Source organism: Anser brachyrhynchus, assembly GCF_964034855.1.
Source record: "Anser brachyrhynchus genome assembly, chromosome: 1".
In the NCBI taxonomy this organism is placed as follows: Eukaryota; Metazoa; Chordata; class Aves; order Anseriformes; family Anatidae; genus Anser; species Anser brachyrhynchus.
Window position 1 is genome coordinate 76,165,740 of NC_137694.1, and position 15,847 is coordinate 76,181,586.

Sequence of the window (15,847 nt, forward strand, 5' to 3'; positions counted from 1 at the left end):
TCAGTTTTGCACATTATGACCACAGATGGAAACCATGTAACCAAATGAGCAACAGAAAAAGTGAGAGATATTAACAGTAATACTTGGCTATAGCAAAGACTTGTTCCTTGTTTATAAATGTTATGACTGTGTTTAGAGATCCTATATTTGGACAACAAAATAAACATTTGACAGATAATATTTTATGGCCTAGTAGTAAAATCTTACACAAAATTAAACTGAATTTTTAAAATGCTTTTTTCCTCAATCTAAATCTGAATGTACCAATGCTGAGGTTTTCACTAATCCAAACTGTTTTCATCTACTGCTGTATTCATAGTGGAGACACTTTTTAGAGATACTGCAAAAAAAATAATCTTTCTTTTTATATGTCATTTTCCTGAGCTTCTTCAGGTTGCAAAATTGGACAGTTACCAAGCAAAAACTGGTTTTCTTGCAATGTATCCAGTATTCTTTTCACTATCCATATTTAAAATAGACTGGCAATAGCATTTGTTTTGCAATATTCTGGCACTTCAGCTTCCAGCTTTATGTGGAACCTGGAATTGCAAAGGACAGAACTGAAAGACTGGAAAAAAAATTTAACTACTTTTTTAAACCACTGTAACGTGGGTTTAGAGAAAGGTCATAGTTGTGATTCTTTATTTTATCTGACCCTGTCAACGGATCTCTGCACTACTTACAACCTTGGGTTTATCAGTTAGCATTTGTGATGTAGGCAAGTTGTATTAAGACAAGTGGGATTAATACCAGATTTGTGTAGGATTGAACAATGGCACATTTAAAATGTGGGGCGTCTCTGCCTAATGAGAGACAGCTGAGAGGTGTGGGTGGCCAGTTCTGCTCTCCTAGGAGAACTGTGTCATGAAGTCTGGTACATATTTTATTTTTTTTGTTTGTTTTGTTTTTGTTTTTCCTTTGTAAAGTTGTATAAAAACTTTTGCCAGGCAAAGGACGTGTCTACGCCTTCTCCTACTGAAGTTGCTGGCAAAGCTTCCACTGATTTTAGTGGAAGCAGAGCTGGACACCAGCTGGACCTAACCTCATTTTTAAAAGTGCTTTTTCCTAGGGGTGAATAAATGCCCCAGTGTACAAATAACAGTTCTCTTGGGTGTCATATTTTATTGGTGAAAATATATCAGTTTCAACTATCAGTTGGCTGTTGTAAGATCTTGCTATAAAAGATCAAAACTAGGAAAATGCTCACTCTGTGTAAAAACAAACAACCCCCAAGGTCCCCTGGAAGTTGCTGGCATCATGAAGACAGCATATTTGTACTTCGAGGTTGTAGGAGGAGTTCAGACTGCGAGGTTCTGTTCTAAGCACATGCTTGTGTAACACTGTGCACATGGTAGCTGTATGCCCGTTGATCCATTTTGGAGCTGAGATGATGTCTATGCCATCTTCCATTTCAAAAGCAGATTGAACCATAAATTAATGAAGGGTTCTTCAGCTTTCATGCTTCATATCTTCACAGAAGCCACTTGCACAGAACTCGTCCTTCCCCTTACTGTATTTCATTGCCAAACTAAATAAAGGAACAAAGTAGTATAAAAGTGGGCGAAAAACAGCAAAAAATCATCTCAAAGCAGACACTCAGATCAAGCAAAACAGAAATTTCATTTATAAATGATGAGAAGAAACGTGTAGGTGGTTTTTTTAAACAACCTTCGTAGAAAGCCAAACTTCAAACCTCATCTATATTTACTACAGGAAAAGGTGGCATGTTATCTTCATAGATTATGTGAATGACATATTTTTTGTCACCCAGCTTGTTCTCCTAATGAAGACCACAAGATCTTCAAATAGTTTCTGTCTGGGAACCCACCCAGTCATGATTTAGTAACTGTGAGCAATAGAGAATCTATCACACCTCTTCATAAGCTGTTCCAATAGCTAAATGCTTTTACTCTTGCAGGAAGGAGGATGGGGGGGACTGGGGGATGGGGAGGACAGACAATAGTAACCCACAAATGGAAAAAATCAGTCCTTTCTACCTCTTTTGTAGCTTCTCACCATTGCATCTTACACCTTTATCTTGTAGGCTGAAGTCATCCGTTATCAGATTTCTCATGCAGATAGTCAGAAACAGAGTTCATGTAGTTCATGTTTAGACTGATAAGCTCAGTAGATTGAAAGCCTTGAATTTCTGGTGAGAAGGCGTGTTTTATTTTCTAATCACTCTTGTGGAGCTTCTTCAAACCTAATCCAATTTGTCAGCATTCTTCTTTTGGTGCAGTATTCCTACAGTAACATGCCTCTGCATGTAGAGAAGTAAGATAGTTTCACGAATCCTTCTCAATAGCTCTGGTTGTAATTGCCAGAATCATGTGATTTTGGGAGATACCATTCTGCTGATTTTTATCCAAGGACTTCAGCTCTTCCTTAGAGTCGTATCCTCCTAGAGTAGAGTCTTACATTTTATGATGCTCTTTATTCTATTGTCACTATATTTGTAAGTAGACATAAAAAGATCTGGACATTGTGAGACTCATATTGTTTACTTCTACTCAGTTTAATGAATGATGCCTAAACTGTTTATCAGTGACCTGACCTCATCCCATTTTCTTTTTGTGTCCTTTGAAAAAGCTTTTAAAGATTATATTCTATATTCTTCCATTTGATTCAAAAATAAAAATAAGAATCAGGCAGACAATAAGTATTTTCTGAGTTGCCCATTAGAAGTCCGTGCACTCATTTATGTTTTCTTGTTTTAAGTTGCAAATTGAATTCTGTCATAGCTGTTAATGCATTTTATAAGTATCATTGTGGGGCTATAGCACTGTAGTTTTTCGATCAGAAATTTGGCCTTACAGGATTGTGTCACACCAGCACTTTATCAGACTTCACCAGAGTGATACTTTCACCATGAGCAAAACCAGAGAAGATAATCAACAGAAGTTGGAGAAGGTCTATTTCTCTTAAACCCATACTGAGGCAATTATTATGACATGATGCCAATATTATAACTACTGCTGATTTATAGTACCTTCCTTTAATTATGTGTTAATGGAGCTCAAAATCATCCATTCCTTTGTTTTGTCCAGAACTGATACCGAACTCACAGCTTATATTTTACCTAGGTCATCCCGATTACGTTTTCTAAGAGTGTCATTGCACGCTAGATTTCTGTTAGTTCTCTGGGATTTTGTTTCTGTTCCAAACCTACTGAAAACCTGTATTAGTAGGCTAGAGGTCCCAAACAGCTCGTCTGTAATATTTGACTACAAGTTATTGAAATCTGAAGATTTAATGTGCCTAACATTCATGCATCCACATGGATTAATACGGGAATATAGTCACATCATCCACTGTGTAGGAGAAATATTTGTTGGACCTGACTGCCTTTTCTGTGTTGTCACTGATTTGAACATTTCCACCTCATCATTTTAATGTAAGTGAAAACCAGAAGAGATCCCCAGACCTATAGAGATCACAGACTATAAAGTATCATTCAAATTCCTTATGCAGTCTGCAAGTTGTATGAGGCAGGACAAATAATTCTGGCAGTGTTATACAGGGGGCTGTGTAAAGTTTAAAGACCAACTAGTGTAATGAAATATGGACTGAGAAAAACATGATTTGTGTCTACGTGTTCCTATTGGAATAATTTTTCCCTATTGGAAACTTGTTTGTCAATCCCTAGCTATTTTAAACTGCAACAATAACCAGTTGTTGCTTTCTTGTGTCCTCAGGCTTTATCCTAGCTTTTGTTAGAGACAATGCAGTGGTATTCATGTGTAACAATAAGACTGTTATGTTTCATTGTGTTTTTTTCAGGGCTATACAATGTTCTAGCCATTATAGAAGGATTACAGTCAGCTGAGTGATGTTTACATACCATTTCCATACCCTAATAAGAGGTATAAAGAAAAGTTTATTGTAGCCAGCAGGGGAGAGATTCAGCTTGAAAGGCCAGGACTTCCGTTGTGTGAAGAAACATAGTCAAGGGAAGACAGCACTGTGCTGCCTAGTGTGCTTTTATTTTTGGCCTCTGCTTCAGTAATGTGAGTGTCAGTAATGGTTGCTGCAAACTGCTTATTCATACTACTGCTGCGCTCATTTGCTTTTGGGCAATGTTAATTTTGTGGGTGTACTAAGTTAGGAAATTGTTTACAAGGACATCAGTGGCACGTCTGTCTCACTTGCCCTGGCAGCAGTTTGTCTCATCCACATGATGGGGCAGTTCTTGACTGTGTTTTTTGGAATTCCCATAGAAGCATACCCAGGCACCCACACCAGCAGTATCAGCACTTGTTCTAGGAGCAGGGTCTTTTCAGCATTTTCTAGCATGGTGCCTCATGCCATCATGCACTGCGGGTGACTCGCATTTCTGATACATTGTCTAAGCATTTGTGCATTCCTCACCTCCAGTACATGCTGCTGGGCTGCAGAGAAGCAGTTCCGCTCTTTGTAGTGGCAGCTGAATTTCACAAGAAACTTAATGACTTGGGGAAGTCGCATGGCTGCCCAAGGTCATCACAAGGGAGCTGAAGATCCTAAGCTTGCAAATGTGGGGCTGAGACTGAGGGTGCATTTCTGACACAACTGTCAGGCAAAGCAGAGGTTCCATTCCTGCTTTTCAAATACAATGCCCTTGACTTTTGACAGGCTTCTGAGAACTGAAAGTGTTGTCTGAATTCTTGGGAGGTTGAGAGACAAAGGGAAGGAGAGAGAGCAGGAATCCTAATAATGAAGACTTGCGCCTTGGAGCAAGAAATGAAGTCCGTGTCTTAGTTTGGGTACGATCAGGGCAAGATTCCTCATTCCATAGCCAGCTGGAGAAATGTATTCTTATTACTGCTCCTCCTATTGTCTTTGAAGGTAACAAGGCAGGAAAAAAGATCTAAGATATGCCAACAGTTACTTTTTTCCAGGCAAAAATACCCAAGCGCTAAATCATTCAGGTTATTAGTCAAATGCTATTCCATGGTCTTTAACATTCTTCCTGATAAAATAAAGGCTGTTTTGATTGAACAATAAAAATTGTGACCATGGGTGTTATTTTTAACAATGTATAGATGGTTTTTGGTGTTTCTTCCCATGACCATACTGTGGCTGTTTATATAATTTACCATGGCGCTCTGTTAGTCAACAATAGACTGCATAGACTGCTGGTTTAGGATGCTGACTCAAGCTTAGTGGTTAATCAAACGGTATGGCAAATACCAGCATTTCTTATTAAAAGCATGTCTCAATGCAGTGCCTATTTCTGGGTCCTGGTCCAGTGTTATGAAGAGTTTCTCCTCTGTGATCCTATTTGTGTGACACAGTTTCATGATTCTGTGATATATACACCTGAGAGAGTTTGAAAAGACTCTATCCCTGTTCTTAGTCTGTGTTTCTCACTTCTTCAATAATATGTTTGGCTTCTTTATTAGATGTGGGAAATGAGGTTCACTTGCCTGTAAGACACTGGAGTTTGGTCACAACTAGGGACAGGTTGTTGAGCAGGAGAAGCTGGCACGCTTAGAAATCTTGAAATTTCTTATGAGCTACCCTAGCGTATTTTGCCCATGCGTGCAGGGTTAAACCCCATTGCAAACTAGGCTGGGAAAGAATCTGTCTCCATGTGTGGTCCTCAGAGATTTCTGGTTCTTGGTCTTCCTCTGTAATGTATACCACAGCTGGCTTAAGCTTACCTGAAGAATTCATCTAATAAATTCCTTGGCACTGCAGATGTGTAGGTGATGCTTTTATTTTTCTTGCAGTTATTGTGTTTATGGCTTTTGATTTTTTTAATATGGGTCTTGCAATTTTCTTGGCTGATTGAGGGTACTTTGTATAGACTATTATCAAATGAAAACATCAGAATGTGAGAACTAGGAAACTCACATTGTCAACCTACATATACAGAATATTGCATTCTGAAACCTGTTTGAGGTGGACAAGCCTATTGTTTTTGAGGTACGTGAAGCAACGAAACCGTGGAGTGGCATATGCCTGCCTTTGGAAATACTGCTAAGTTGACAGAGATGTGTATGGATAGTATTTTCTGAGGTATTTCTGGGACTTACTTCCCCACTGCTTGGTGTCTGCGGTGATCATGGTGATGAATTGATTGAAAAGTTGATGGTCACACTAACATACAGGTGCTGATGAGCTGGTAAATACTGAGAATGCTTCTGGTGCACATATTTTTAAGACCTGTTTTTCATTAAAAACAGTAGGTGAGTACATGTAAGGAAGAAGTAGTCTCATTTTGCTGCTAACTGTTGAAATGAATGATTTTTCTCCTTCTGCGGTAATCATCAGAGGCCTTGCCATACGTTTTTTCTTAATAGAATCTTAGGTTACGCATACACCTACAGTCACTGTCACCTGCTGACTCTATAAAGCTGAGTGTTGACTGCAGGTGTTCCCAGGAGACCAAAGGCAAAATGAAAATGCCAAGTAATTGGTACCCCCACTCTTAATTCAGTGTGTCTTGCGTTGCAGAACATATGCAAAATGAAAGGGAAGATCTTCAGAGAGCTGCATGCAAATATTAACTGGTTGTGGTTTTGGAAGTAAAGGAACAAGGAGATACAGAGAGTGCTTTTTAAGCTCTTCTATCAAATGTCATATCTCTGTTTTAATATTTCATGTGATGTGGCTTCTTTCAGATGATCAGATGGATTATATGAGATCAGAGAAAAGGGAATGATACTACTCAGATGCAGAAAACAGAAAGAAAGTACTGCCATGGCAGGGGAGGGCACAGACTACAGAGCATTAGTTCTTTGTAAAACGTGTTTCAAAATCTACATATTCCAGATATCCAGTAAAAAATATTGAGGTAGAAGTATTTGATTTATAATCAATAAGTTTAAAATAAACTTCAAAGAAAGCTTGTACAACAGTATTTTAGAATTCTTGCAATGAAATTTGTTAGATAAGACCATTAGATGCTTGTTTTCTGGACAACTTTACCATCTGTATGCTTACTAATTATAAAGGAAAGACTTAATAAATTATGTATCAATGTTAAACAACTTGCTTTTCAAACAAAGTAAACTGGCCACTACTGTAGTTTCTTGTGCTATTTTTATCTTTCTCTTACAGGGCAACAATTTAAGGAAAATACTCCTGTATCGCTACTTCAAAGGAGAATATGGAAGTGGTATGAATGGGCCTCTGTCTGCCAGCTACAGCAAAACTGCGCAAGTGGGAGGTAAATCAACACACATCATTTAAGAGAAACAAAACTAGCAACACCATTTCTCCTAAAAGGCACATTGGAAGTGCTCCAGGGATTTAGTTGGTAAATAAATCAAAAAATTCTTTAACCAGTTAGAAGAGAGGTAATATCAGACTTTTCCTGTTTTTAAGTTGCATGCACCTGTCTCAGATGGCTGATGTGCATTTGGCAACACTGAAGTAGGAACTACCACCCCCCCACCCCCCCCCAATCAATCATTCAATTCAATTCCAGTTGGTAACACCATTTGCTAGTAAATTCACATCCAGGAAACCAGCAAAGCATGCAACATTTGTACAAAGATACTGCTGTTTCTGGAAACCAAACAACTTTTTGAAATTCCAGATCCTTTATTGATATGTGAAAAAACAAGACATAAGGAAAAGCTTTTCAAAAAGATGTTGGTTAAGCAATGAAACAGATTTCCCAGAGAGGCTCTAGAACATCACTTTTTGGACTTGCTCAAAACTTTACTGGACGAGACTCCGAGGAACCTGCTCTAACCATCATGAGCAGGAGGTTTGAGTAGATGACTTCTAGAAGTCCCTTATAAACTAATTTTTGCATGATTCTGTTACAGAAGCTGTTGGAGGTTACTGAAGGGGGCTTTCTAATAGTACCAAAAATAACATGTCATAGGAAATAAGGTAGACTAAGGTGTGGAGTTGCATCATAATAAAGCTTACTATTGCATTTTCAGCATATGTTAAAGGCACATCCAGATTTGTGGGCATTTCCAAATGATCAGCTGATCAGAGATCAGTGACTGTTTCACTTTTAACACTGTGGAAGTGTTTACAGTCTGTCTATTTTGTACATCAAATATTTCCCTGCCAAACAGGAGAACAGAGTTAATATTTTTTTATTCTCTCTGTAAAAAGTGTATGTATATATATGTATGGTTTCATTACTAACATCTGATATATTTTGTTGGTACTACTTTGTTTAAAACAGTACCGTATTTTTCCTCATGTAGTAGATGCAGTTACATTTGTTTAAATGTGTGTATAGCAGGAAAGATGATCTGTAATAATAAAAGATGGTTGATTTAATGAGTTAATACAGTTCAACAAAATCCCTTAAAATCACACCTTAAATTAAATTGGATTTGAAGTCTCAGTTCTTAAAGAACATCGTGATGTTGCTGGTCTAGGAATTAGATTGACAAAAACATTTAGCTAGAAGGTCATACCAATAACTAGAGTGGATTTACTGGTATGCAATCCTTGTATATATTGGACCTGTGACTGAAAAGCAGATTTAAAAGTGTTTTTAGACCACTGATCATACACATTTTTGTGTATGCAACAGTGGAATTAAAAAAAGGGGGTTCTATGGACAAAGCAGTGTTGTTTCCAACTTCATTTCAGACTTTATTGTCTGAATATTAGAACAGTGGTTTGGGGTTTTGTTTTATTCCTTATTCTTGGAGCTGAACATTGTACTTTCACACAAAGATCTTGTCTGTATCAAGGGGAATTTTGCCCCAAACAGAATTTCAAGATTAAATGTATTACATTGCTACTGTATGCATAAGGCAATTTTTACTAATAGATTTGCTTCCATATATACACATGAAACAAACATGAATAGTATTTATTTGTCTGATTTGCAGGTGGATTTGCGGGACAAGACTCAGATAAGTCTGGGGTATCCATGTTTGATATTCAGTGCCTTCTGGATAAAGAAGGTGCATCAGAACTAGTCATAGATGTTATAGTAAACACCAAAAATGACAGAATTTTCTCAGAAGGCATTTTGCTTGGTATTGCATTGCTCGAAGGTGGAAACACACAAACACAGGTACTTGTTTCATTTACTTATTCACATATTGCTTTTCAAATGCACGTAGTCTGGAGACAAATAAAAGGAACATTTCTGCAGTGAGTTCTGTAGGAATTTTATCACTATAAAATGTATTCCTAAAATGCAAATGTAAATAAGTCCTGTTATTATACAGTATCTCATACAGTAGACTCTTCAATAGAAGAAAGCATTTTTCGACTGTCTGGTCTTTGCCATATGAGCATTATATCCAGATATTTCAAGGTTCATATTGTAAATTTAATAATTACAATACTTTCAGGTTTATAATAGCAAAAAATAAAAATAAAAATCTGAAAATATTTGAGGCGTTTTTTCAAAATCTCCGGAGAGAAAAATTGGCCATTTGGTCAATTGGCCTATGGAATATCCCATTCCATAGGAAATATCAGCTTTAAACTATGGATTCTAGTTTTTGTGAATATCACTCTCACACAACTTTAGCCAAATAAGATGACTGTTTATTCTTACTCTATCTATGATCAGCAGAGATACCATAAGAGAGGAGAGATGGCATAAATCTCTCCCTGCATTTCCACATATCTCATCATTGCCTGTGAAGGGAACCTAAGTAACCAACTTATACCTCATTTCAAGACTATGAAAGTTAAATGAGAGGAATCCCATCCTATATCTCTATTCTTTAAAAAAAAAAAAGATGCAAATCTGTCACCCTTACAGAGTGTCCAGAAAGTGTTAAAGAAGTGAGATGTTGCAGCTTTCTAAAATGAATTGTTAGGGAATTGTAAAAGGACTTCACTTGTGAGACAGAGGTTTGTAAACTGCTGGAAACGGTACTCAGCCTTCTTGACAGTAATACTAAGGGATGGGACTTAAATACCTAAAATATTAATGCTAGTTCTGTGACTGTGAAGATCTAAGAATGTGTACAGGCTAAGCTGTAACGTTGCATGTAGATGTAGATGTTTCATGGTTCCCCTTGTAGTTACATAATACCAGATACTTTCACTATTATTTATAAATGGAATATTGTAACTCCAGAATGCCTGGAGAAATGGAGAGTGTCACGAAGTAATTTAATTTCAGAGTGTAATATTGTGACATTTGAAAGATTGCAAATAACACTGTTCACCATTTTAGCTAAATGTAAAAATATTATGATCAATATTCGTTACCAGCCCTGTGTATCACTTTGTGAAAGAACTGGTCATGCAGTGGCCACCATTTTTTCTGTGTAAGTGAAGTAATGATTCATTATACGTTTCACAAAAATAGTGTATTTTGTTTTTTTTTTCTTAGGAGAAAGATAGCTTGAGTGTCTTTTTTTTTTCTTTTCCTTTTTTTTTTTCCTTCAGTATTCAACTTATCAGCAACTGAAGGAGCAAAAAAAGTCGGAAAAATTCTTTAAAGTCCTGTATGACCGCATGAAAGCTGCTCAGCAAGAGATACGATCAACAGTGACAGTGAACACTATTGATTTGGGGAGCAAAAAGAAAGATGATGATAGTGACCTAACCATATCTGTTCCCAAAAAGAGAGGTAAGGAGGCACCCATGTAAAAGAGGGAAGAGGGTAGTGCATTACATTCAAGCTGCATGTATTGCACCACTGATAATATCCTGCAATGATCAAGAAGATTTAACAGTAATCATTACTAATTTGCCTCATTTGCCTGTTTTTCTCTAAATAGCAGCCCATATCTTAAGCTGGTTACATGGAATTATCATTGATGAAGTCAGTGAAACGATGCTGATTTACACCAGTAGAAGATATAGACCTAAATTTTTAGAGAAGCAGAAGTAGAGGCTGCTGCTAATGGGGCTATTTCACAAGAGCAAGCACAGGAACTGATTTCTCACCCTGTGGTCTTTCCATTGTTCTCATCATTTATTGTATATGGAAGAGAAATAGTAGGGCTTTTTGTTTTAATGTTCTACTTAATTCTGGTTTGTGGTTTATTTGGAACATGCTATCCCTGCATGAATGTTGCTTTGATATTCTTTGTAAGTTGCCTAGAGGTCTTCAAAAAGGCATCAAAAAAGAAAAAGTCGCATTCGTTATTATTTTTTTTCTTTGTTCTGTTTAATAAAACAAGGGAAAACAGCTTCAAAAATTAAGGAAAACTATCTTCTTTTCAGTGAAGGATTCAACACTGCATCTGAAAGAGGGTATGAAAGGTCAGCTAACAGAAGCATCTTCTGCAACATCCAAGGCTTACTCTGTATATCGAAGAGAAATGGACCCAGAAATAGATCTTACAGGCTCAGGAACAGATGTTGCAAATGCAGAAGAGAAGTCCACAGAAGAAGCAATAATGAGTCCTGCTATTGCAATCATGCAGCCAATATTGAGATTTCTTCAGCTGCTGTGTGAGAACCACAACCGAGAGCTCCAGGTAAAGTGTTTCTGAGCAGAGTTGCAAAAGAAGTATTGCAGGAGCTGGAACTTCATGAAGGAAGGAAAACATGCCTGTGCCTGGCTCCTATTACAGAATAAGGGTGTCTAAAATATTGTTGTTCTTTTGGCCTAAGGGATAAAATAACCCTTTTCAAGAACTGTTTGCATGTTCAGTTTAAGCGCATGTTTACACCCTCAGAGTGGCTTGGGGACCTTAACATAGCCACATGGAATTGAGAGGTTTCAAAAAGTTCCTGTTAATATGGTTTCTCTGCACAAATGGTGGGTCGCTTACCACAGGCTTGAAGATTCCAGGAAGTTTCTGGACAAAGTTTGGGTACTGTTTTTTTCCCTAGATGTTATGATTAAAGGCTGCAAGATGCAACATGAGTCCCTGCTATCAGTTCCTCTGGTAAAAATTACTGTCCCCATAGCAACTTTTGCAAAATGAATTTTCTCTAAATATGCTTTGGTGTAGTGTCCAGTAGCCTCCCTGAAAGTAGTGCTGGGGATGCCTTGAACTAAACTACTGTTCTTCACTGACACTGCTATGGAGCAGTCTGAATGTGCTGCTCTACCTGCCCAGCTATGGGGCAAGAACCTTCCAAACAAAGGATCATGATAAACAGATGGATGGAGTCAGGCTTGCAGGATGTCTATAAGACAGGTGTTTGCAGATGTTTGCAAGGTTCATGTTTCTAAGTCCTCCTTTCTCTACTGACTTAATCAAATGATAGTTCTCAACTGCTGCACTAAAATGTAATATATTTTCTACAGTGTAGTGTACTTCAGTGCTAAAGTAGAGTAATCATGTGGTCATAAATTCCCTTCATTCCCTTCAGGAATTCCATGAAAAAGACTGTGTGTTTGACATGACTCTAACAATCTCTCTCTTCCTTTTTTTTTTTTACGATCCTTTTCTCCATCCACCAGAATTTTTTAAGACATCAGAACAATAAAACAAATTACAACCTTGTTTGTGAGACCCTTCAGTTTTTGGACTGTATCTGTGGAAGCACGACAGGTGGACTAGGCTTACTGGGGCTTTACATCAACGAGAGGAACGTGGCTCTTGTGAACCAGACATTGGAAAGCTTGACTGAATATTGCCAAGGTCCATGCCATGAAAATCAGGTAGGCCTTGAGTAACTGCTGGATGCAGAAGTATCTACTTGAGTGTGTGGTATCTTTGTGCTTATCACAAACTCTTCAATGTTCTTAATAAAAAGTTCACTTGCAATTACTGTGACTAAGATGAACACATGTCAAACCTGCATAAGAACTGAGAAATTCTTTCAAGTCAGAACTAAAAATAGACTCTTCCTGTAGAATGTCAGCTTACATGTAGGGTTTCCAGTCCTTTTGGAGAGTTTTATGTCTTACGTCAGTGGGTCCATGGTTTAAATCTCACTTCATGAAACTTTGGATTTCAAGTCACAACTGTAGAAAGTACATTGCATACACAACTCTGATGGTTTTGTTTGTTTGTTTGTTTGTTTTGTTTGTTTGTTGTTTTTTTGTTCTGTTTTGTTTTTCCACTTTCATTCATTTTGCCTTTGGTTTTTATATCGGTTGCTAATATTTACTTTCCTGATTTAACCTAACTGCCACAGAGTTTAACTTACTGTTCTGCTATATTACCTATCAGCACCTTTAATTATGATATCAGTAGGAAAATGAATGAGGCTAAAGACCATGTTTCTAATCAAATATATAGTTCTGTGCCTTGTTTGATGCAGATTTTTTAACTGTGACTATTGGTAGATGTCTCTACAGTGCTATGCTGAGGCAAGTAAAGAACGTACTTACATGCTGCTGTAATTGATCTGAAGAGAACAAAACTGTGGTAGAGTTGTCTGGATGAAATTTCAGAATTTTCACTATGGATTAGGAATGGAAAAATCAAAGTGGGCAAAAATACAAAGACACTATCTATTCTTGGTAATAGAAATAGCTGAAGAAATACTTACAGTATTAATGCTCATTCATTAACATGCACAATGAAGTGCAAAGTGCTTTTATCACTGTTGCTGGTAATCAACTGCCTTTACTTAAAACTTTAAAAACAAGCAAACAAAGTATTTTGGTGGGCTAAATTTTAAACAGTCATATTTGATCCAGTAATGAATGGGGAAAAAACATTTGTGAAAAAGAGTAATTACAGGACTAGAAATGAGAAAAATCTGTTCTCAAGTTAACTTGTCCTCTAACTTTACAGAGGAGCACTGATAATGGAAGAGAATGATTAGTTAGACTTATTATTTAGACTTACCTGCTGCTGGGAAGTCACTCAGGATTACAGTTATGCTTGTGTACACCAACTGCAAATCTCATTCAGTGCATTTCAGAGGCAAAAGCTCTACACTGTCATTTTCATCTGATTTTTTGTTGTTGTTGTTTTGGTTTTTTTCATCTCTCTGTCTTTCTGGAAAACTTCTCCTTTCCTATTGTCCTGTAAACCTGTTAGAAAAAAAATACCATATGCTTATACAGCTGACACTTATTTATGTGGCTTAGAAGGTCCAGAACTCCAGCTGTAAAAGCACTGAGGAAGTACAGTTGATCATATTTACAGTTTTGATTTCTTTGTGCAGAAATGTCCTTGTGTGCAGCATATGTCCAAACGTGTGTAGATAACCTTAATCTTTGCAAACAGGTTATGCTATAAGACAATGATATTAATGCTAGTTGCTGAATGCAAATTTAGAATTTGAGTGTGCGAATGTGATTCAAGTGTGTCTTTTATGTTTGTGTGTGTGTGTCCAGACAAATCTGTTAGTGCCCCTGTGGGTTGCTGTCTCTAACTTGTACCACTTGGTGCCTAATCCTGCATGACTCACTGCAAGCAAATTTTAGCTTGCACCACTTTTTCCCCAGTTGTATACCTCACTATTGGCAGTGTTGGGATTAGTTCTGTGCACCAAGTCTTCCTCAGCACAACTTGTGGCACGTTTTCAGGCTGCTCTGCTTTGGCTGGGAGGTTCATTGCAATCACAGGGTCATTCAAATTTTGCACCCTTGTTTTGGAAATTTGCTGATGTGCATATTCTCTCTCTCTCTCTCCCCTCCTCACCCCTTTTTTTCTCTCCCTGTCTCCCTCCCTCCTCTCTCTATGACTCTGTTCTTTTCTCTTATTTTAGACCTGCATAGCCACCCATGAATCTAATGGGATTGATATTATAATTGCACTCATCTTGAATGACATAAACCCTCTTGGCAAATACTGCATGGACTTGGTGCTTCAGCTAAAGGTACAGTAAATGTAAATTTGTTTATTTAAATTTGAGTAATAAAAGAAGACATACCTATGCAAGAGCTCTAGGTGACCTGACATTTACTTAGTCTTACCATAGCATGATACACTAAGCAGCCCTGGAAAAAAAGTGGTGCAAATGAATTCAAATCAGCTTAATCCACTTCAGTCCTTCTACAATAGGACTTTTGACCAACTGTTGTGTTTGGGAGTATACCCTCAGCTTTTTTGAAAGAATCCTATCAAATAGACATGATGTAGCTAGCATGAAGAGTCCACGTTGGGCACAAAATCTCATTGGATTGATAAACAGGTATACTGTTAAGGCAATGTAACATCAGGCATTCTCTGTATATACTGAATTCTGTGATTCTGTGTACTTACAAAAATATTTGAGAAGGAGATGTTGTGAAAAAGAATAATATATCAGATGACCTGTAATTAAGATGTCAAATGAAGTTGACAATGTGGTTAAATTAAATTACATTTTATTTCCCTTCTCAGTGTCCTCTGAGGGAATGGTGAAGTGGGAGTGCTTGAATTTTGTTTTGTATTCTCTTGAGAATTGGATAGGTTCATAGATAAGTTTCTCTGGTCTGTGTGCCATCACATGCAGAGGGAAATTTTGCAGCTATACTGTCTGCCAAGTAGGGTAGAACATGTCCAGAAAGAGCCCTAGATTATTGTCTTTTCGTGCTTTCTGAATGAAGTATTTCCATTGCAGAAGGTCTGTTTCCTCCCCAAAACCAGCAAATACTTTGTGGTAGCTGCATTGCATCATATTGGCAACATTATAGATGTCTAATAAAATAATTAATATAGCTATGTATTATGTACAATGAAACATTGAATCAACAATGTTTTACACATGATTTTAATAACTGTAATTACATGTTTGAATGGCAGTATAATTCAGGTCCCCTCAAGCAAAACACTTAAGCAGACATTTAACTTTGAACTCGGAGATAGTTCTTTTGAAGTCCAAATTTCAGTCTCTGTAAAGACCTAGTTACGTTCACTCCAGTGCCATTTTGATTTGCCGTTAAAACTCGAAAATGTTTGTAAAACATCTTTTCTGTGTAATTTACAAGACTGGAGTTTATTGGCATTGCTACAATGACCAGTTTGGCCATTTTCATGGGACACTATGTATGGCCTCACTTACTTAAATAGCAGAAGTTGTAGTGAATGATATCAAAGGGTCAAATTGCGGAACTGATTATGGTGTTACA

At 37.3% G+C, this 15,847-nt stretch overlaps 1 protein-coding gene across 10 annotated transcripts in view; it reads left to right on the plus strand.

The window, feature by feature from the left end:
• The window catches only part of ITPR2 (inositol 1,4,5-trisphosphate receptor type 2), a 269,668-nt gene that overhangs the window by 178,774 nt on the left and 75,047 nt on the right, over positions 1-15,847 (plus strand). For all 10 annotated transcript variants that reach the window (XM_080580204.1, XM_080580210.1, XM_080580206.1 and 7 more), the window contains 6 exons: positions 7,045-7,153; positions 8,796-8,983; positions 10,321-10,504; positions 11,104-11,360; positions 12,296-12,496; positions 14,503-14,613. In XM_080580204.1, the coding sequence (XP_080436330.1) occupies positions 7,045-7,153; positions 8,796-8,983; positions 10,321-10,504; positions 11,104-11,360; positions 12,296-12,496; positions 14,503-14,613 (1,050 nt within the window). The remainder of the gene's footprint in view (positions 1-7,044; positions 7,154-8,795; positions 8,984-10,320; positions 10,505-11,103; positions 11,361-12,295; positions 12,497-14,502; positions 14,614-15,847) is intronic.